At 35.9% G+C, this 23746-nt stretch overlaps 1 protein-coding gene and 1 long non-coding RNA gene across 4 annotated transcripts in view; one reads left to right on the top strand and one right to left on the bottom strand.

Annotated features, from left to right (window-relative positions):
- ARID2 (AT-rich interaction domain 2) overlaps window positions 1-23746 on the top strand; it is a 181972-nt gene that overhangs the window by 114987 nt on the left and 43239 nt on the right. For all 3 annotated transcript variants that reach the window (XR_010148324.1, XM_016923580.4, XM_063786745.1), the window contains exons 12-16: window positions 7229-7310; window positions 9209-9343; window positions 9953-10149; window positions 10409-13269; window positions 21174-21322. Coding sequence is in view for 2 of the 3 variants with exons in the window: in XM_016923580.4 (XP_016779069.1) it covers window positions 7229-7310; window positions 9209-9343; window positions 9953-10149; window positions 10409-13269; window positions 21174-21322 (3424 nt within the window). In the remaining variant the exon portion in view is untranslated. The remainder of the gene's footprint in view (window positions 1-7228; window positions 7311-9208; window positions 9344-9952; window positions 10150-10408; window positions 13270-21173; window positions 21323-23746) is intronic.
- Window positions 174-10004, bottom strand: LOC134807568 (uncharacterized). The gene is made up of 3 exons (XR_010148325.1): window positions 9931-10004; window positions 5805-5913; window positions 174-264 (listed from the first exon to the last, which is right to left on the bottom strand). It is a non-coding gene; the product is annotated as an uncharacterized LOC134807568 (long non-coding RNA).

The raw sequence follows: 23746 nt of genomic DNA, 5'->3' as shown, positions 1-23746 counted from the left end.
AGGTGAGCTCATAGGAAGAATAGTATAATAGGAAAATTAAGTTCGGCAGGATTTAGAGTAATGTGATGGATTAGATATTCATAATTACGATAGCTATAAGTGCCCCAATAGGCATATTTGTGATTTTGGTCATGGGAAATTGACATGCCAGGAATAGATTATTCATATATTACCTTATAATTTTCTCAGGTGATCGTCAGGACGCGTAAGTATAATACTCCTAATGTCCTTAAGTCTTGGAACCAACACCACAGAATCAACAGCCTAGGAGAAGACACATGCACATATGTATACACACACTTACAAGCATGTATACCTGCATTTATGCACCTTTCCTAGTGTCTCTTAGCTCAATTCTGTTTAGCTCAACTGTAATTATAGTACAGACATGTCTAATAACCAGACTTCAGTCCTTGAACTCCTTCCAGTGGCTCATTATGAGTCATCGTTTTTTTATATTTTACCACCCTTAACCTTTTTTTAGAGTGCTTTCTCTACCTTGGTTTATACTAAAAATACATATTTCATCTCACCTACCCTTCCATTTCCTATCCTCTCACCTCCTGCTGTCCCCAAGACACTTATCTTTCTTTATATTTTTTGAATGGAGGATGCTCGTGTCCTCAATTGATCTTAATTCTCACTTTGCAATTAATACAGAGGCTGTGTAGAATGAATTTCTTCAATTTCTTACTCCTTCAGTTACAAACTTATTAGCATCTGGACTCATTTTCCTTTAGCTTCTGCTCATTTCAGAAAGAGATGCTAATTTCTTCTGAAACTTACTCTGAATATCAGTCTTTCCCATCTCCATGTTCCCATATCTTAAATCTCTTTTTACTTACTCACTTTTTCCTTTCAGCTAGAAATGCGTTTAGGTCTCTTATCCTCCCTCGCTAGCCCCAAACCAAAAATTTCATTATCCTTAATCTTTAGCCATCACATCCATTCATCAGATCTTGTTGAGTCTTCCTAAATACCTGGCCTTTTCAATTGCCAGTGCTTATGAATGAGATTGAACTCTCATCATCTCTAGCTATCTGTTCTCACATTCATTCATGGTCCCAATTTGTCTTCTACTCCAACTTGTAGTATGAAAATTATGTACTCTATGCAAAGTATGTAATAAGTATCACATATTTCATTGATTTCCATTATGTCCTTCTGAAATGTATAGATTTGTGTCATATGTTCACTCAACTAACTTGGATCCACCTAACAAAAGTGGACAAATAACAGAAGGCACAAAATAGATAATTTTGACTGCCAGTCTATTCAATGAGCTTTCAACTACAGGTAATAGATGTTAAACAGCCAATTTATATTGGGGAATCTTTGGTCAGAATATTAATGGTTTCTCAACCTTGAGAAAGAAATGAAACTGTTCGTATTGCTAGTTAAGTGGGAGGTGGGAATGTTTTTTACCATCAAAGAAGAAACTAAAGATTAAATTAATTGAGGGACATAAAGGAGCAGTGTTAGAGAAATTGATAAAATGTCAGTGAATACTCAAGGGTGATTTGATGAAGACTATTTTTTGCTGCGTGGTTAGCCTTTGACCTTCACAGTTCTTTTGACCTCAGCAAATGAACCTACTTCTCAATCTAAAATTTGGTCCTCATTTGGCAAATGAATGAATTTAAACATTGAGAATTTGTGGCTTATTCATTTATGTAGTAATTAATTCATTCATAGAGATGGGACTAGACTGCTCGGGATTGAAAAGAGTTAATTTTCAGCTGGAGAGCACTTTATTACTTGTGCTCTCCCTGAATGACAACTTTAAATTGTTTGATTGGTTATCCTTTGTGGTTTAGCTATTGCCTGCATAGTTTAATGCTGCTTTTTTATGGAATTACCATCTTTAAACTTTTTGCTCACTTCCCTCAATCCCTCTGAAAACTTTTATAACCTTTTACCCATTTTTAGGTTAACATCTAAATCTCTATCATAATTTAAATAGTTGCAAAGTATGTATTGTCTTGATGTATATTAAACTACATTTTTAAAAGAAAATAATTACAGTGCTTTTTGTATGCAGTGGAATCTTGATACCATCATTCATTTTTTAAAATACACAAACTCTTTAACATCAGAAATTTTATAATATTCCTCTTTCACCTTGAACTTGTATTCCAGTATCCTCACAAGAGTTTTATCCTAATATAATACATTTTATGTTTGAGATTCTTTTTTATTCATCACCCTGTCAATACTTTTTAGTTACAAAATAGACATTTTTAAAATTTTTCAATTCCTTGTTATTCTTTAAAGCTCTAAATTTTAAAAATTTCATTTGGCCAGGCACTGTGGCTTACGCCTATAATCCCAGCACTTTGGGAGGCTGAGGCAGAAGGATCACTGGAGGCCAGGAGTTTGAGACCAGCCTGGCAACATAGTGAGATTCCATCTCTACAAAATCAGGAAAAAAATTAGCTGGGCATGGTGATGCATGCGTGTAGTCCCAGCTTGGGCCCAGGGAGTCAAAGGCCGTAGTGAGCTATGAATGTGTCACTGCATCCACCTTAGGCAATAGAGCAAGAACCTGGTCTATCTCAAAAAAAAAAAAAATACTTATATGTATATACATATATACACATACACACACATATGTGTGTGTATATATATACACATACATATATGTATATATATACACATACATATATGTATATATATACACATACATATATGTATATATATACACATACATATATGTATATATGTGTATATATACACACATATATATATAAAACGCACATACATATATTTTATCATTACAGGTTTTATTAATAAATGGTACATCAAATAGTAAATACATTGTAAATTTTTATAAATAATTATTAAACAAGGCCGGGCACAGTGGCTCATGCCTATAATCCCAGCACTTTGGGAGGCCAAGGCGGGCAGATCTTGAGGTCAAGAGATTGAGACCATCCTGGCCAACATGGTGAAACCCCATCTCTACTAAAAATACAAAAATTATCTGGGCATGATGGTGTGCGCCTATAGTCCCAGCTACTCAGGAGGCTGAGGCAGGAGAATTGCTTGAACCGGGGAGGCAGAGGTTGCAGTGAGCCGAGATCGTGCCACTGCACTCCAGCTTGGTGACAGACCAAGACTCCATCTCAAAAAAAAAAAAAATTATTAAACAAAAATTTACTTGAAATGTATCTCTTAATAAGATGAATAGGGCTCTCCCCTCTAATTCTCTAGATGCTATTAATTCAGTATATCTCTCAATGACTATTACTTACTGATAGAATGAAACTGGAGTTTAGCATCAGTAGTATCCCTGTTTCCCTTTTTATAGATGTAAATTGAAAAATCTAGTTTGCATCATTAAATAGATGAAGATAGAATTTACAGTTCTTTGAACTTCAGAATTATCCAAAAAGTATTAAACTTATTTTTTACAATCATCTGAAAACTTGAGTTCTCCTTTGTTTTGTTGAAATCAAAGAATTAGCAAGTACCTGACTGCAAGAATATTTGTGGCTCAGTCATTAGAGGCCTTTTTTTTTTAAGTTTCTGGAAAATATATCAAAAAGATATTAACAAGATATGACTATAAATTATACTTGTTACTGTTTTACTTAGGTATCTTGTGTAATCTGATATATTCAAGAAGTTTTAGCACAGTGGTTCTCAAACCTTAGGTACATCAGAATCATGTGATAGACTTATTAAAGATTTCTGGGCTACATTCCCTGAGTTTCTGGATCAGGTGGTACCTGAGATGTTTTTTTCTTTTTTTTTTTTTTTTCTAAAGACAGCGTCTCACTTTTGCCCAGGCTGGAGTGCTATCTCAGCTCACTGCAACTTCTACCACCTGGGCTCAAGACTATCCTCCTACCTCAGCCTCCTGAGTAACTGGGACTACAGGTGGCCACCACCACACCCAGCTAATTTTTGTATTTTTTTAATAGAGATGAGATTTCACCATGTTGCCCAGGCTGGTCACAGAATTTTCATTTTTATCAAGTTCTCATGAGATGCAGATGCTGCAGTCCAGGGACTGTATTTTTAGGATTACTGGGTTGGGAAAATTGAAATATTGTTCATTTCAAGACCGTTACAATGTATTTGATGTTTAGGTGCTTTTTATCATATACTTCAAATATATTTTTGTGAAAACCTTGACACTGCAGATTTACCTCAGTTGATTTTTCGGAAAATGTCTGCCACGTAACCTAGTAAAGATAGTTTTTATTAACAAAAGTCTCTTGCTTAATCAGGCTCTTTTTGTTACTTAGAAAAAGTCCAATGTTGTTTTTCAATTCAAGAAAGTATGTTAGTATGTTAGTATGACGCGCTCTTTCCTTCAGAATTTTAACAGTTGAATTTGCCATGAGTTCGTAATCTGAATGAAATAAAATACCACCACCTTCTATACTTTTTCTTTCTTTCTCTCTTTCTTTTTTTTGAGAAAGGGTCTCACTCGGTCACCCAGACTGCAGTGCAGGGGCGCCATCAGAACCTGGCTCACTGTAGCGTTGACCTCGGGAGCTCAATCGATCCCCCTACCTCAGGCTCCTGAGTAGTTGGTACTACAAGTACATGCCACCAAGTCTGGCTAAGGACGGGGTTTCACTATGTTGCCCAGGCAGTCTCAAACTCCTGGGATCAAGCAATTCACCCACTTCGGCCTCCCAAAGTGCTGGAATTACAGGCATGAGCCACCGTGCCTGGCCCACCTTTGATATTTCTTTAAAATATTTTCTGTACTTTGTTTACACAGGATTCTGCCTAAGAAGTAATGCATTCTTTGACAGTAGTTAAGGAGGCAAGGGCATTAAGCAGAATTATCATTACTCTACAGTTTATCTGAATTTAGAACAAACCAAGGGGCCAGAATATCCAATTTCTAATGCCCAACTTTGCCCTCAATTGTAATATGTAAAATACTGGTACTGACAGGAAGCTATACCAATAATACCTTGGTTAAGAGGCTTCATGGATACTAATGTTTCTAATTCTCTCTTTAGTGTTCCACGTTACACTATAACAATAATAATAGTAGCTAGCGTTTATATAGTGCTTACTTTGTGCTAGGCATTATTTTAAGTGACTTGCACATAATCTAATCCTTATAGCAACATACAAGGTTAGTGTACTGTTACTTTCCTCCATTGTATGGACAGAGTTATTTTGCTCGTAGTTTCACAGCTAGCTAGTGAGTGATGGAATTCTCTGGCTCTGGATTTATGCATTTAACCATAATGCATAATCCTGCAGAGCTATCAAAGATGGGTGAGAATTAAGTCATTTGATTCCAAAATGAGAGAAAAACAATTATCAAAGAGGAGGTGATACTCATGCAAAGCAGTTTTAGGAAGAATACATAAGAAAGTTGAGTATCTGGAAATTGATTTAAAATATAAGCACCTTCATTTAGAATGTCTTCAGGTATCCTGAGGGCAGTGCTCCTCAGTTTGTGGCTACTTTTTATAGTAATTATGTTTCCAGTTTAAATTCCCATTTGTGATTTTATTCTTCTTTCTACATTGTTTATAAAGACTTCTCATGATTTCAACGTAATTTCTAGTGTTTCATGAAATTGATTGCTAATTCATTCAGGAAATTTCAGTCTAAGTAGGGTATACTCTTTCATAGTAGAGATGATAAAGGGAGGAAGATTTCTACACAGTTTCAGGCCCTAGAAAGTATTTTCTGTATTAATATCGTCAACTTAGAAGGGGAAGAAAAGATAAGCTAGGATTGCCAACAGGAAAAATTATTTTTGTTCTAACTGTTGCATTATCTCAAGGAGCATATAATAGTATGGCCTCTAAAATGTGACAGACCTGGATTCAAATCCAACACTTTTAAAAGAAATCCTTCCAAGTATACCCAGCTCTGCTATCTCCACCGTGTTCCTGGGTGAACTTAATCTCTGAGCTTTAGTTTTCTGATCTGTAAAATAGGTATAATTAAACTTAGACTTAAAAGATTAAAATATATAATGTAAATATAAATGGATTTATACAGAGTATATGTTTATTAAGTGGCTACAATTAGCTGTTACCTCAAAGAAAGCATGGGGCATTCATCAAAGGTTATGATTGCCTCAGATCATTCACACATTTGGCTGTACTATGGAGCTTGCCTAGTTCCAATAATTTTAAAATGCATTTGTTCTGTTTGAGGGTTCTGAGAAGCTTTGCTAAAATATCATCTGAAAAAAATTGTGTATAATCTGTGTGCTTAAAAACTACATTGCCGTGTCACATAGCAAGTTTTCTAAAAACCTACAAAGTAATGCTGATCAATAGTGAAAAAAGGATAATTAATTTTTATTCACAAATACATGATTCAGACTTATAATTTATAATATGACTTTATACTTTTCATGTTTTCCTTAGTTCCTTTGTATAACATAGGGGAGAAGAAAAGGTAACATACATCATTTTTCTACAGATCTCTTCAACATGTTAGAAAATAATAGGTGATTTACTCATTTATTCATTGACCTTGAAACTTTTAGAATATTTCATAGATGAAACTTTAGAAAGTATGTGTCTTAAGATTAATAGCTAGTATATTTGTATACAACCAGGTTGCCTCTTTCAGGAAAAAAGTATAATTCAAATTTATTATTACAACAGATATCTTCTTTTTTTCTTCCCCAGAAAAATTATGGAAATCCTTTTTTGAATATGGGACTTTAAATTAGTTCAGCTTTTGTTCACTGTATTCCAAAAATTTTATATATGCCACTTACAGAGTTATTAATCTTTTAAATTAGGGAGTGAAGCCATAATTTCGGCTGCATTCTGCTTCCGTAGCTAAACTGAAAGATGCTCAACTTACGTGTTGAACTGTATGACCCTGGGCCAATTTTTTAAATCACTTTGAGTCTCAGTTTTCTTATCCGTACCTACCTCACAGAAGAATTAAGTAAGCAGATATTGTAAAGTATTTAGTTCAGTGTCTTGCCCATGGGAATAACAGAGGTTATATTAACTAAATCATCCATATTAATTGTTATTATTTGAATGATTGTGAGGTTAAACAAAATAGTTCATATGAATCCTCTAAGACAGTGCCTGGTATGTTATGTGCTCCATTATATATTAGGTTTGTTCTCAAATGTGTATACTTTCATATGTTTATACACCTTTTAAAAAGGTATTCATTGTGTTAATGGGTTCAATATCCATTTAAAAAAATATGGCAAATAGTGACTAACTTTTAAGAAATGATGTAGCTAATGTATTTTTTTCTTTAGCTTCCAGAGCAGTTGTAGCACAGCATGTTGCTCCACCTCCAGGAATAGTGGAAATAGATAGTGAGAAGTTTGCTTGTCAGTGGTAAGTGGTTTATTTCTATTAAGGATTTATCCTTGGGAGGAGTAAAGCAAAGAAAAAAAGGAAATGTATTCTACAGACATCCAGAATGTTTTATTCTGTATTGCTTTTTAGTTAGAGTAGAATATCATTTACACAAAGAAAGGACACTTTAAAATCCCCTTGTATATTGGAATAATTTGAAAGAAAAATATTCATCAGAATTTTCAGAATTAAAATAGTATGACTAGAATGTCATTAAATTACACCATTTAACTTTTTTCAGAGTAAAATTTGTGTTAAAAAGTTATCTTTCACTTTGTAGAAAGTACAGTTTGTCAGGTTACAAAATTTGTTCTTCTAAAATTAACATTTTGTTAAAACTGAATTGGACTGACCTTAAGAAAATAAAAGCAGGTGTTTTAAAATGTCTCTTCTCTTCCATCTAAAACAAAACTTCTTATTCATTAATAATTTTTGGGTGTGTAATAGTAGACGGACATTAATCAAATGATAGAACAGAAATAAGCAGCTTGACAATAATATTTCCTTGAAAAGATTGTGTAGTCCTATCTGCACCACTTTCTGAAAAAAAGCAAATGAAGAGTTTTAAAAATTTCACTTGTTATGGATAGTTGCCTCAACATTAGTATGAAGTTCGGCTTAAATTCTTCAGGAGATTAACAGATTGAATTACACAATCACTTTCCAATGATATATCACTTTAAAAATTTCTTGATCACTTTTCTGCCATTCACTAACATTATTTGTCTCCCATTTCATGCTCCTGTCACTCTTTGTTCCGTATTTTTGGTGCTTTCAATACATATTTTTGTTCCTATGACAGTTTTCTCCAGACTTTTCTACTTTGCTTAAATCGGGTTTATGGTTGTAAATATCTCTAATTGTTTGCTTTTTCCTCACCTTCTATATTTTTACACATTGGCCCCTTACACTTGAATCTTTTCCAGTAATATTTGGAAATGTTGTTTGTCTTCTACATTGCAACCAAAATGAAGTTTTTATATCTAGTCTTTTTGAAATTTAGTACAGACAGGATTATGAAAGTTGGAAAGAATACACACCATAACCACTATAAAATGTGTATGTGTTAAGCATAGATTTGGTCTTATAAATCCCAGTTGCACGTTTCTGCTATTTCTTGGAGAGGGGGAAGAGAATCATTTTACAGTTTTTTTTAAAATCATAATTACTATTTGATTTCGTTTTTCAGAAAAACTAAGTTTAGCCTATTATACATAGTGAGTTATGGAAAGAGCCTATCAGGGTAATTAGGCCTCCAATCCCAATTTATAGGTAAAGGTCATTTTAAGAAAAAGACAAAATGAGGTTTGAATTAGTTTGTAATGGATTACAAATTAAAACTGTTTTGAAATGGGGAAATGGGAGTGTGCAGCATGGAAAGTGTCATTGTTTTAAGAAGTACCTGAAAAGCTTGGATAAGTTTTTTCTGAAGGAATTTGATCCAAGAGCCAAGAAAAGTTTAACCTTAGTTCAGTTTCCCCCCATTTTCTTCAGCTACAATGCAAATAGCACGTAATTGGGAACTTGTTTTATGTTATGATTATTACAAGACAGGATGCCGAATAGATATTCACTAAATAAAACTATTTCTTATAGAATATTTGTTGTCAGCAGACCAACCCTGCTCTCATTGGGATGTGAACATAGTTTTTATATTTGTTGTCAGTGTCATTTTTAATACTAAAATAAGCATGTTAATCTATTGATTTAATCTAAAATTTAGCATATATTTTTGCTACTAACGTATGAGTCAGTGAAATTTGATTAGTAGGTATAATTATTAGTTTTAACACATTGCCTCCACATGGCTTTAGTATATTTAAATATGGAGTTTCCTAGAGTATATTGTATAATGCTTAATTTTTCTCCTCTTTTAGGCTAAATGCTCATTTTGAAGTAAATCCAGATTGTTCTGTTTCTCGAGCAGAAATGTATTCTGAATACCTCTCGACTTGCAGTAAATTAGCTCGTGGTGGAATCCTAACATCAACTGGATTTTATAAATGTCTTAGGTAGGATCCATAGTTCTTTAAATAAAGTCCATTTACGTCACTTACAACATCTCTTGCTCTTTAAAGAAAATACCAAATATCTTATCTAGTTTTAAATATTTCTACTACTAGAAGTTTCGTATGGATAGGTTATAGTGTGGTGGAGGTTTAAATAAAAAGCAGTTTCAGAAATCATATCTAGTGTTTGTGTTGGAACATTATGAGATTTATCAAAGAAATGAAGTTTACTTTCTTTTTCCTACCTACTTTTACATGTTAAAGACATGACTATATCTTTTTAATCTTGAATAATAGAATATAATATTATTATCTTCAAATACAAAGACTTTTTGATATTTTGCAAAGTACATAAAAATAGGTATCTTTTATTAGTTATATGTGGGTGGAATTGTTTAAAACCCAGCGACATTGTTAATAAATAATGATGTTTTAAATGGGATGATTAATCTTTTATATTTCTTTGCTTTCCATCCTTGCAGAATATAACTATGAGTCATACTGGTTCATACATAAGCAACAGTAAACATACTGCTGTTGTTCATGTAAACATAATGTTAGAAGTCAATGTGATAGTTATCAAAACTTACTGATTATGTATGTACTTTACAGAACGGTCTTTCCAAATCATACAGTGAAGAGAGTGGAGGATTCCAGTAACAATGGGCAGGCACATATTCATGTGGTAGGAGTAAAACGGAGGGCTATACCACTTCCCATTCAGATGTACTATCAGCAGCAACCAGTTTCTACTTCTGTTGTTCGTGTTGATTCTGTTCCTGATGTATCTCCTGCTCCTTCACCTGCAGGTGTTAATTTTTATTGTATTTTTAAAGTATTACTGATTTAATAATAAAACTGAATGAAAAATATATATTCTATGCATTTTAAATGTATAACTTTTGTGTCTCCAGTAGCATTTTCTTACTTGGTCTATTACCATATTCATATGATTCAAAATTGTTAGATGTTAATTTCTTAAAACTATTTTCTCTTAAGTAAAATAATTCCTACTTGGGATTTTCAGTCATTTCATTTGGAATTTTGACGTTTTCTTCATATTTTCAGGAATCCCTCATGGATCACAAACCATAGGAAACCATTTTCAGAGGACTCCTGTTACCAACCAATCTTCAAATCTGACTGCAACACAAATGTCTTTTCCTGTACAAGGTGTTCATACTGTGGCACAAACTGTTTCAAGAATTCCACAAAATCCTTCACCTCATACCCACCAGCAACAAAATGCTCCAGTGACTGTCATTCAAAGTAAAGCTCCAATTCCTTGTGAAGTTGTTAAGGCTACAGTTATCCAGAATTCCATACCCCAGACAGGCGTACCTGTTAGTATTGCTGTTGGAGGAGGACCTCCACAGAGTTCTGTTGTTCAGAATCATAGTACAGGGCCACAACCTGTTACAGTTGTGAATTCTCAGACATTGCTTCACCATCCATCTGTAATTCCACAGCAGTCTCCATTACACACAGTGGTACCAGGACAGATCCCTTCAGGCACTCCTGTTACAGTAATTCAACAAGCTGTCCCACAGAGTCATATGTTTGGCAGAGTACAGAACATACCAGCATGTACTTCTACAGTTTCACAGGGTCAACAGTTAATCACCACATCACCCCAACCTGTGCAAACTTCATCTCAACAGACATCAGCTGGTAGCCAGTCACAAGATACTGTTATCATAGCACCCCCACAGTATGTAACAACTTCTGCATCCAATATTGTCTCAGCAACTTCAGTACAGAATTTTCAGGTAGCTACAGGACAAATGGTTACTATTGCTGGTGTCCCAAGTCCACAAGCCTCAAGGGTAGGGTTTCAGAACATTGCACCAAAACCTCTCCCTTCTCAGCAGGTTTCATCTACAGTGGTACAGCAGCCTATTCAACAACCACAGCAGCCAACCCAACAAAGCGTAGTGATTGTAAGCCAGCCAGCTCAACAAGGTCAAACTTATGCACCAGCCATTCACCAAATTGTTCTTGCTAATCCAGCAGCTCTTCCAGCTGGTCAGACAGTTCAGCTAACTGGACAGCCTAACATAACTCCATCTTCTTCACCATCACCTGTCCCAGCTACTAATAACCAAGTCCCTACTGCCATGTCGTCGTCTTCTACCCCTCAATCACAGGGACCACCTCCTACTGTCAGTCAAATGTTATCTGTGAAAAGGCAGCAACAGCAGCAACATTCACCAGCACCCCCACCACAGCAGGTACAAGTACAAGTTCAGCAGCCCCAACAAGTACAGATGCAAGTTCAACCTCAGCAGTCGAATGCAGGAGTTGGTCAGCCTGCCTCTGGTGAGTCGAGTCTGATTAAACAGCTTCTGCTTCCGAAACGTGGTCCTTCAACACCAGGTGGTAAGCTTATTCTCCCAGCTCCACAGATTCCTCCCCCTAATAATGCAAGAGCTCCTAGCCCTCAGGTGGTCTATCAGGTGGCCAGTAACCAAGCCGCAGGTTTTGGAGTGCAGGGGCAAACTCCAGCTCAGCAGCTATTGGTTGGGCAGCAAAATGTTCAGTTGGTCCCAAGTGCAATGCCACCCTCAGGGGGAGTACAAACTGTGCCCATTTCGAACTTACAAATATTGCCAGGTCCACTGATCTCAAATAGCCCAGCAACCATTTTCCAAGGGACTTCTGGCAACCAGGTAACCATAACAGTTGTGCCAAATACGAGTTTTGCAACTGCAACTGTGAGTCAGGGAAATGCAGCTCAGCTCATTGCTCCAGCAGGAATTACCATGAGCGGAACGCAGACAGGAGTTGGACTTCCAGTACAAACGCTTCCAGCCACTCAAGCATCTCCTGCTGGACAATCATCATGTACTACTGCTACTCCCCCATTCAAAGGTGATAAAATAATTTGCCAAAAGGAGGAGGAAGCAAAGGAAGCAACAGGTTTACACGTTCATGAACGTAAAATTGAAGTCATGGAGAACCCATCCTGCCGACGAGGAGCCACAAACACCAGCAATGGGGATACAAAGGAAAATGAAATGCATGTGGGAAGTCTTTTAAATGGGAGAAAGTACAGTGACTCAAGTCTACCTCCTTCAAACTCAGGGAAAATTCAAAGTGAGACTAATCAGTGCTCACTAATCAGTAATGGGCCATCATTGGAATTAGGTGAGAATGGAGCATCTGGGAAACAGAACTCAGAACAAATAGACATGCAAGATATCAAAAGTGATTTGAAAAAACCGCTAGTTAATGGAATCTGTGATTTTGATAAAGGAGATGGTTCTCATTTAAGCAAAAACATTCCAAATCATAAAACTTCCAATCATGTAGGAAATGGTGAGTTATCTCCAATGGAACCACAAGGGACTTTAGATATCACTCAGCAAGATACTGCCAAAGGTGATCAACTAGAAAGAATTTCTAATGGACCTGTATTAACTTTGGGTGGTTCATCTGTGAGCAGTATACAGGAGGCTTCAAATGCGGCAACACAGCAATTTAGTGGTACTGATTTGCTTAATGGACCTCTAGCTTCAAGTTTGAATTCAGATGTGCCTCAGCAACGCCCAAGTGTAGTTGTCTCACCACATTCTACAACCTCTGTTATACAGGGACATCAAATCATAGCAGTTCCCGACTCAGGATCAAAAGTATCCCATTCTCCTGCCCTATCATCTGACGTTCGGTCTACAAATGGCACAGCAGAATGCAAAACTGTAAAGAGGCCAGCAGAGGATACTGATAGGGAAACAGTCGCAGGAATTCCAAATAAAGTAGGAGTTAGAATTGTTACAATCAGTGACCCCAACAATGCTGGCTGCAGCGCAACAATGGTTGCTGTGCCAGCAGGAGCAGATCCAAGCACTGTAGCTAAAGTAGCAATAGAAAGTGCTGTTCAGCAAAAGCAACAGCATCCACCAACATATGTACAGAATGTGGTCCCGCAGGTAAGTTATTCCATGATCACATTTCTCTTATAAAATTTCTGATCTGTAAATACGATTTTAGAGGGAAATGCACTGTTTTCCATGTCTCATCTTGAAAAGTTACTGTATCAGCTCACTTGTATCCAACCTGTCCTTTTCTTTTTCTCTGGTTTTGTAATATTAGTTTTCAATTTTAGCACATGATTTAAAGAATCTTTCAATTTTGTTATAGATCCAAATTAATAATTTTGTAGGCCCAAGGTAGAGAAGCAGTTGCTAATCTGACATCTTTTGGAGAATTTAAAAAATGTATCTTAATCTCCTTTTTGAGTTTACTGCACAAGTGTTGGGGGGAATGGGGGTCCTAAGAGTACTCTAAATGGGGATTTCTGTATTTGATTTTGACCTGAGTGTGTTTTTGTTGCCTCTTTAACGGTACTGTTGTAATAAGGATGAATCTTGTAATAACTTTATCAGTCGTATTCTTTTTGTATTTATGTATTGCATTAGTCTCCTTTAGTGTTAAAAAGTATTATTTATTGTAATTTCAATTTGTTTCAGATATTCTGATATTCTTTTCTGTTTCTTACTCCTTTGCTTTACTGTCCTATTCCTGCTATTCCCTTTTTAATGCCTAAGATTCCATCTCTGCATGCCTTAGTAAATACAAGTATTTTCTAAAATCAGCACTACCAAGTTGAGGGTCCAATCAGGCTATGAAGATTTTAAGGACAATCTTATATGCTCTTTCCACTGAAATCATGGATTCTCTTAACAGTCGTCACCACCTGTTTCCTGGATCACTTTTCTTTCACTCTGTTCTTCCTAATTCCTACATAGCCAGAACCTTCTATGACTACTGCCAACTCTGCTGACACAGTTCTGGCTTGGGCTTCTTCTGTATGGTTACGGTGATGACAGCAGATATATGGCTATTGTTGGCATTAGTGCCAAATCTAGGTGTGGGCAATAGCCAAATGGAAAGTACAAGAACAAAAGGAAGAGCCCCTTGCTTCAGAACTAGTAGAATAACTGACAGGTACCAGTCCATGGCCCTTTAGGAACTGGGCCACACAGCCGGAGGTGAGCGGCAGGTGAGCGAGTGAAGCTTCATCTGTATTTACTTATAGCCGCTTCCCATCACTCACATTATATCCTGAGCTCTGTCTCCTGTCAGATCAGTGGCAGCATTAGATTCTCGTAGGACCACAAGCCCTATCGTGAACTGTGCATGCGAAGGATCTAGGTTGCACGCTCCTTAGGAGAATCTAACGCCTGATGATCGGTCACTGTCTCCCATTCCCCAGATGGGACTGTCAAGTTGCAGGAAAACAAGCTCAGAGCCCCCAATGATTCTACATTATGGCAAGTTGTATAATTATTTCATTATATATTACAGTGTAATAATAGAAATAAAGTGCTTAATAAATGTAATGCGCTTGTATCACCCCAAAACCATCTCCTCACTCCCTGGTCTGTGGAAAAATTGTCCTCCATGAAACCGGTCCCTGGTGCCAAAAAGGTTGGAGACTTCTGCTTTGAGGGATGTTATATACATGGCAATAATTAATCCTGAGTTATTGATGGAAAATACTGTATCATTTTTATTCAAGCTTCCACATGTTGAGCTTTCCACTTAAACACAATTTTTTAATTAGTGCAATGTGGAGTATATAGTAGATATTCCATAGTTAGGTTCTTTCTCTTATATTTAATAATTTCCCACTTCACCTTGATTATGTGCCTGTTATTCCTCTTAGAGACCTTTACAATCCTAAATAGTTACAACAGACCAAGCCAAATTAGAGAAAAACTCCATCTCCATCATTATGGAATTGTTTCACCAACACTCATTTTTTGTACCCTTAATCTTCCAATGTGGTTGTAGTCAGTAATATCACAATTACAAAGAATGAACAATAATACTAGCTAAGACGAGGACATGTCATAGGGACTTTATACTAAAGCAGTTTCTCATTTAATCCTCACACAACCTTATTAGGTAAAAATTATTATAAAGATGAGGACTCAAGATGGCTAGTAACTTGCCCAAGGTTACCAACTAATATAAGGTGGTACCAGGACAGAAACCTGGGTTTGTCTGAAACCAAAACTCATGCTCTTAACCCATTAACCTTTCTTCTCTCCACTGTTCTAGAATATTTCTCTATAAAGCTCTAGAGAGCCTTTTTTTAATCTAACATATTGATTATTTGAGCTGTTGTGTTAGAGGATGTTCTATTAAATGATCATTTTAGGACATTATTGCTAAAACTCATTGGTTATTTGAGCTGTGGTGTTATGAGATGTTCTACTAAATGATAATTTTAGGACATTAATGCTAAAATGCTTTACTTAGCACATTGGACATATATGTAGTTAATTCAGGCCAAAAAATCAATACATTTTGTTCCTAATCTGAAAAATCTGTATTAAACTTTCTTACATTCTCACAAAGGATGTAGTTTATTTAAAATAGGTACATTCTTTATTTCTAAAACTGATATTTGGTTGTCTTATAGAAATTTAAAACTTTGCAAGGAAAAAGAGATGTAGCGTACATGATGTCTATGAGAATGAGAATAACAAAAACAGCATTCTTATATATAGCACTTAGCCCAGTGCCTGCTACATATATGGGCAGTTAGTAATGGGGAAGGTATGCTTTATCTTTATATAGATGATGAAGTACCTATTGGGGCTAAATATTTTTAACAGCCAAAAAAATTAACTGTTCAAGATGGCGTTATAAGTTTCTTTTGAAGAGAAGGCTGTTGGGCCTTCTGAAAAGCATGCTAATTAACAGAAAGCCATAACCATTATTGCCCCCATCCTTTTAATTTCTTTCTTTTTTGGGTGGGGAAGACAGGGGCTTACTCTGTTGACCAGGCTAGAGTGCAGTAGTGCAATCACAGCTCACTGCAGCCTCGACCTCCTTGGCTCAAGTAATCCTTCCACCTCAGCCTCCCAAGACTGTAGCTGGGAGCACAGGCATTACTGCCATGCCCAGCTAATTTGTTTTATGTTTTATTTTTGTAGAGTTGGGATCTCCCTATGTTGCCCAGGCTGGTCTTAAACTCCTAGTAGACTTGAGTGATCCCCCCGCCTTGGCCTCCCAAAGTGCTGAGATTATGGGTGTGAACCAACAGACCTGGCTTAAATTTCTTTATGTACTCTTTTTCTTTCTTCTTTTCTTTTCTTTTTTTTTTTTTTTTTTGAGACAGAGTCTCGCTCTGTTGCGTAGGCTGGAGTGCGGTGGCATGATCTCAGCTCACTGCAACCTCTACCTCCCGGGTTCAAGCGATTCTTCCACCTCAGCCTCCTGAGTAACTGGAATTACAGGCCACCATGCCTGGCTGATTTTTGTATTTTTAATAGAGACTGGGTTTCACCATGTTGGTCAGGCTGGTCTCAAGCTCCTGACCTCGTGATCCGCCCACCTCGGCCTCTCAAAGTGCTGGGATTACAGGCATAAGCCACCATGCCCGGCTAAATTTCTTTATATACTCTTTAAAGTTGCATGTTAGACCTTGGTTTAATACCATTTTATTCACTATTTGAATTGGTAGCTTAAAGGAGTAGACAAAATAGAGGATTTTAATTGTGATTTTTTTTTGGAGAAACCTTGTTATTTTACAATTTCAAGGGATGTTAAGGAAGTACTTGCACCCTGATAAGGGATTTCCAGACTTGCAGAATGCCCAGGGCTGGAAAGAGCACAGGGAAGTCTCCTTGCCAAGAAGGAGCAACAAGTAATCCTTTCTAATGCCATTGTAATTCATTTTTTTCTTCTCAGTTTTGTTTCTTCCAACCTCCATTAATCAGCTATATTAATTTTATTACAGAAAAAATAGCAACAAGTAAAAAGAATCTATGTGAAAGTAAATGATATACCCATTGATTTTTATATTTAGTATTTAGCTGGGTAGTTTATATAAATATAAAATAAACTGTACCTACTTCAAGGCACATTTCTTTATTGGTAACTGCTTATTTCAAATGTAATACTTGCAAGTTGAAGCACAATTTATAGAATACTATTTCCAGAAGCCCTGCCCTGTTCCACTGTTCATGAATTGGTATCTGTTGGAAACATATTTGCTAAATGGCATACTAAAAATAAAAAAGAATTTATAAAATGAAAGAAACTTAGATACAAAAACTTAACATAAGACTTGGTTTTTTTTCAGGATCATACAAAATACATGTTGAACATAATCTGTTAATTATCTGTTAATCCCATAATCTGATAACATGCCAAATTCTTATACATAAAAATAGTTTAAGGATATACATATTTAAGATATTTAACATATGCCTTGCCTCAATTCAGAGTGTAAATCATTCCTAATAATGGTACTGTGTAACATGGAATATTGGTATCTTACTGGTAAAGAGCTTGAGAAAGTTACTCAACCCATCAGAAAATAGATTGGTAGCCTCAGGCGGGGGCAGCATTTAGTTGTAGCCATAAAAGAACAGTTTAGCAAGAGCTACAAGAATATCATTTCTGTTTTTCTAAGAGTACTGCCACTCAGATTTGTAGACCAATAGCACATTATAAAAACTAAGAAAAGTATTACATAACTTTTTTGTTTATATTTTAATGTGTTCTTATAAAGCAGTGTTGGCATGTATTGATGATCTAAATTTATACTTAATAAGAGGAAAAAACTTGGTAATTTAAGAAAATGAGGAAATGTTAGAGCTGAAGGGTCTCTGATATTATCTTGGCCAAAACTCCTACTTTTAAGAGTTGAAGTGAGTTGTCCACATTCACAAAAATCTCTTTTCCAGTGATTTCTATTACTGTCTTAATTCTCTTCTCTGAAGACTTACACATTTAGCTAAATGCATCTCTCTCTCTCTCCCTCTCTCTCTCTCTTTTTTTTTTAATACAGAGCCTCACTCTGTTGCCTAGGCTGGAGTGCAGTGGCGCACTCTTGGCTCACTGCAACCTCTGCCTCTTGGGCTTAAGCAATCCTCCTTCTTCAGCCTCCCGAGTGGCTGGCACTACAGGTGCACACTACCACACCTGTCTGATTTTTGTATTTTCTGTAGAGACCAGGTTTTGCCATGTTGCCCAGGCTGATCTCAAACTCCTGGGCTCAAGTGATCCTTCTGCCTTGGCCTCCCAAAGTGCTGGGATTATAGGCATGAGCCACCGTGCCTGGCCTAGCTAGAGGTATCTCTTTTATATCACATTCAGAGTAAATACAATTCTTGTTCCTTACAAGGTTTTGAAAGTGTCTTTCCTTCTCACCTCTTCTTTAGAATACTCTTTCCCAGTTTCTTCAGTATGGTTTTAGGTGTCATGGTGTCCGGTTTATTCACCATCCTGTTTATCTCAACCATAGAAGATACAGCTACTCAGGAGGCTGAGGTGGGAAGATTGCATGAGCCCAGGAGTTCAAGGCTGCAGTGAACTGTGATCACGCCATTGCACTCCAGCCTGGGTGACAGAGCAAAACCCTATCTAAAAAAAAGAAAGAAAGAAACTTTCCTTTTATACTTTCCTTGCTCTTTAAACCCTCCTCCCATGCCACTTTCTCACCATCAGAGTTCTATGGCTTTTAGAATTTGCAGGTGAATGGTTTTCAGATTTATTTTTCCAACATTAATTTCTATTGATAGACATTTTTAGTTCGTTCATCTGTCATTATTCCCAAACTAAACCGATCATCTTTCCTCTGAAATACGGTTTCCTATTATTGACATTTATTGAGACTCTTGAGCTAGGCTTCTCATTTATAGTTTCTCTAGTCTTCCCATCATCTCATAAGTTAGTTTTTATTACTTACACTTTACAGATGAGAAAACTGAGGATCAGAGAGGTTAAGTAGGTAGCCCAAGATCACATGGCTAGTTAAAAATCAGATTGAAAGTGTGAGTCCTGATCTGTCAAGCTGGAAAATCCTCATCCTATTTGTGATGTCTCTACGGCCCTAAAATGTTTTTGGTGCATGTGTATGTTTTCTTATTGTAAAATCTTAAGAGTGGGAACCTATTATAGAAATGTCAGTCTCGAAGTAGATTTTTCCCTGAGAGCTTAGAACTCAAAAGTTCTTATGACTTCCCATTTCTGACAACTTTGTCTTTCAACATGTTATTCTCTTCCTTCTTTCATTTGTATGTCATAGTAGCCTTGTATGTTTGTGATTTATCTGTTTTTTTCTAAAGAAAATTACTGTGGCTTTTAATCTAAGTTCTCAGCAATTTTAGCTTACTGCTTTCCCACCTATTGCCAGTACAGTCATGTGCTACTTAAGGACATTTCTGTCAAGGATGGACCACATAATACAACAATAGTCTCATAAGATTATAATATTGTTTTCACTGTACCTTTTCTATGTTTTGATACACAAATACTTAACCATTGTGTTACGGTTGCCTATAGTATTCGGTACAGTAACATGCTGTACAGATTTTCAGCCTAGGAGCAACAGGCTATTCCATATAGCCTAGGTATATAGTAGGCTATATCATCTAGGTTTGTGGAAGTACACCGTATGGCATTCACAGAACAATGAAATGGGTCACCTAACGACCCATTTCTCAAACATATTCCTGTTATTAAGTGATGCACGACTGCATTACCTTATAAATGAACAAGTATATTCAATGTTTTCCCAGAGTTTTAATTTACTGCCTTTAAGCAGTTCTTCAAAAATAATGTACTACCATTTCTATAAGAAATTTAACATTAATTTTTCCCTTTGTGGTATTTCAAGAAAATATATTGCCTAAATTTGATTTAAGGTACATTTTGATTATTAGTGTTTTTTCCAAGAGAAAGGGATGGGATCTAAAAGAAAAAAATTATAGGATATATTTAAAAGACTTTATGCCTACAATTAGAATTATTATTTTTTCTTTTGAGACAGAGTCTCCTCTTTCACCCAGGCTGGAGTGAAGTGGAGCGATCTCAGCTCACTGCAACCTCTGCCTCCCGGGTTCAAGTGATTCTCCTGCCTCAGCCTCCCAAGTAGCTGGGATTACAGGCGCCTGCCACCACGCCTGGCTAATTTTTGTTTTTAGTAGAGATGGGGTTTCGCCATGTTGGCCAGGTTGGTCTCAAACTCCTGACCTCAGGTGATCCACCCCCCTGGGCCTCCCAAAGTGCTAGGATTACAGGCATGAACCACCGTGCCCAGCCTAGAATTCTTACATAAATAACAAAAGATATAATTAGACTGGAGGCTGGATGTGGCAGCTCATACCTGTAATGCCAGCACTTTGGGAGGCCAAAGGGGGAGGATGGCTTGAGGCCAGTAATTTGAGATTATAGTGAGCTCTGATTATGCCTCTGTAACCTGCCCAGGCAACAGAACAAGACCGACGCTATCTCTAAAAATAAGAAAAATACATAATTGAGCAACTTCAAAATCTAAAATTGTTAAGCAGGTTACTGCAAATTAGTTAATATCATATTTTATACATATGGTTACATCATTTTTGCTATCTAAAATTTTCATTGCTTTTTACCATATTGTTTCACATTATATTCTTTAGAAAATCTAAAAGTAAACATACAAAAAAGTAGTAACTTGCAGTTGATCTGTTCTTGTGAAGAATTCACATAAGTAAATCCAATGGGTACATTTATAGTATATTTATTTCTCATTTAAATCTACAATTGTATTGTTTCATCCTAAAAATCTTTATTTTAAATAATATATATTTTATAGTGGTAATAACAATGTGGTATTACCTTTGTGGTTTTATATTAAATAAAATAAACTTTCTAAATATTTCTATAAAAATAATTTTTAAAGATTTTAAAGGTAATCATAAGCTTAAAATTATAAAATGTAAGTTTTATGGTAGAAATGCATAACAACATAATCAAATTTATAAGACTATACTATAAAATATGAATTTTTTCAGTGTCATGTCACAAACTCTGCATTTGTTCTTTTTCACAGAACACTCCTATGCCACCTTCACCAGCTGTACAAGTGCAGGGCCAGCCTAACAGTTCTCAGCCTTCTCCATTCAGTGGATCCAGTCAGCCTGGAGATCCAATGAGAAAACCTGGACAGAACTTCATGTGTCTGTGGCAGTCTTGTAAAAAGTAAATGGCAATTTTATTTGATATATAAAAGTATTCTTTGTTTTGGAATGCTTTTATATTTAAGTTTCTGTCATCTATAGTTTCATGAAAATTTTCCTTTAGAACCACTAACTTTAGCGAAACTACAAGAGTTATATTTATGATCCATTATGTGGACCTAAACTAAGAAATTTATATATAAGTGACGGAAAGAACTTCATTGCTTAATGGTACGTTGTGGAGAATATGGTTCAATATTTGTTTTCAGTAAAGAAAATCAATTAAGAATTTAATTATATATTTGGCTGTTAAAAGGTTTTTTTTGTTGTTGTTGTTGTTTTTAAGTGGCTTGAACTTAGTGGCAGCTATAGTATTTCCATATAGTAGAAACTTAGAAGTAATAATGTGCTAGAAAGAGAATGACTTGTCTTGAATTTGAGTTTGGGGTGGATACCTATGAAAATTATTTTTAAAGCCATACCATCTTACAATTTAATTAAGATGAACTTTTGAAATAAACCTTTCTTAGACTTGAAGGAAAACTTGAAAAGAATGTTGGTTAAAATAAAAATCTTAATTCCTTTGACAGTACTTAGGTAAGACCTTTTGCCTTGAGTCATTTTTTTAGAGGTCTAGGACTAAGGCATTTGTCTTTTTTTTTTTTTTTTTTTTTTTTTGGAAACAGAGTCTCGCTCTGTTGTTCAGGCTGGAGTGCAGTGGCGCTATCTCCACTCACTGCAACCTCCACCTCCTAGGTTCAAGCAATTCTTTTGCCTCAGCTTCTTGAGTAGCTGGGATTACAGGCATGTGCCACCATCCCTGGCTAATTTTTGGTTTTTTTTTCACCACGTTGGCCAGGCTAGTCTGGAACTCCTGACCTCCAGTGATCCCTCTGGCCTCGGCCTCCCAAAGTGCTGGGACTACAAGCGTAAGCTACTAAGCCCTGCCAGCATTTGTTTTAATAGACATAACACTGTTCATTTTTTAGATATCAAAGATTCCATTTCACTCTTCATAATTAATAGCAGAAATTACCATATCTTTTACAAGCTATCTTTGCTATTCATATTTTTGTGATATAGATATTATACTTTATTGTAAACTTCATATACAGATTTTTTATATGATTATGGCTGCCTGTGTAGCCTAGGGATTATTAATAGTATGCAAAATATCTATAGGATAGCAATGATCAAACTGTAACTCTCAACCCAGTAATGGGACTGTGGATCATTTTAGTAGGTTTTTGTTTGTTTTTCTTTTCAATGAAAAAATTAAATATATCATAGTTCACCATGTTAGCAAGGGTAAATATTGTTTTCAGTTATATATATGTGACCTATATATGTGTATTTGATCATAGTATAAAATCTATTTGTCAAAAAAATTCTTTAAGAATCAGTCCTTTAGGTTGTTTCCTTCATTCATTGAAGGATTATTTCCTTCATTCATTTAATTTGACCATCTCTTTCTTTTTAGTGTATGTTTGTAAGTTAATTTGAAACTTTCTTCACTGCATGCCAATTTTACTCTCTCCATTTGTCTTGAGATTTTTGTTTTTTTCATGGCAAATAGTAGTTGATGGAATGGGTAGTGTGCTAAAGGTGTTTGTTAACTTTTCAAAAAGTTTACGAAGCTTGTCGCAGTGGTGCAGTCCTGTAGCCCCAGCTGCCCAGGAAGGCTGAGGCAGGAGGATCGCTTGAACCTAGGAATTCGAGTCTAGCTTGGGCAACATGGTGAGACCTCATGTCTAAAAAGATAAAAATAAAGAAGTTTAAGCATAACTGCTTTAGATGAAGTGTTTAGGTTACTTCAAGATAAGTTGCTGGAAGAGTTAATGAACCTAGATGTCTGACAGTTTCCCATCTTGCTAATAGATCAGTGTTACATAATTTGATGATTTACCTTTTTCTTGCTAGTCTTTTCTAAACAAGACAGATTAAACAGGGCTTCTTAGAGCATGCCATTTTTTTTAAGCCATAGCTTTTCACTACTGCATTGCTAATAAGTTTAGTTTTAGTCTGCAAATATTTGTTAAGCATCCTCCACGAGGGTGCATGTGCCAGAAGATAGAAATACAAAAATCACTCCCAGTTCTGAGGGACACAGACCAAAAAACAAATAAATTACAGTATAAGTAAGTACTGTAAAAAAGATAGTTTCATAGTGCTGTTTGCAACATACTGGACAATTTAACTTTGAGATGGTTGGAGAGTTTTACTACAAGCATTACATTTTACTTGAGTCTTAAAGAATGAGTAGGAATTTTTCATGCTAAAATAAACCTGTCAGAATGTTAAGAGCAAGCACAGGAGTGTAAAAGGACCTTGTATGTCCAGGAAACTGTGAGAAGTTAGGATACTACAAGCATAACGACATGAAAAGAGAAATGGCTCTTATTCATATTTAGTTCCAGTTCCAAGTAGGAACATATATATGATAGCC

This window comes from Pan troglodytes, chromosome 10, assembly GCF_028858775.2.
Source record: "Pan troglodytes isolate AG18354 chromosome 10, NHGRI_mPanTro3-v2.0_pri, whole genome shotgun sequence".
Classification (NCBI taxonomy): Eukaryota; Metazoa; Chordata; class Mammalia; order Primates; family Hominidae; genus Pan; species Pan troglodytes.
Note: the sequence above shows the minus strand (reverse complement) of the source record. Positions and strands in the feature narration are given on the sequence as shown.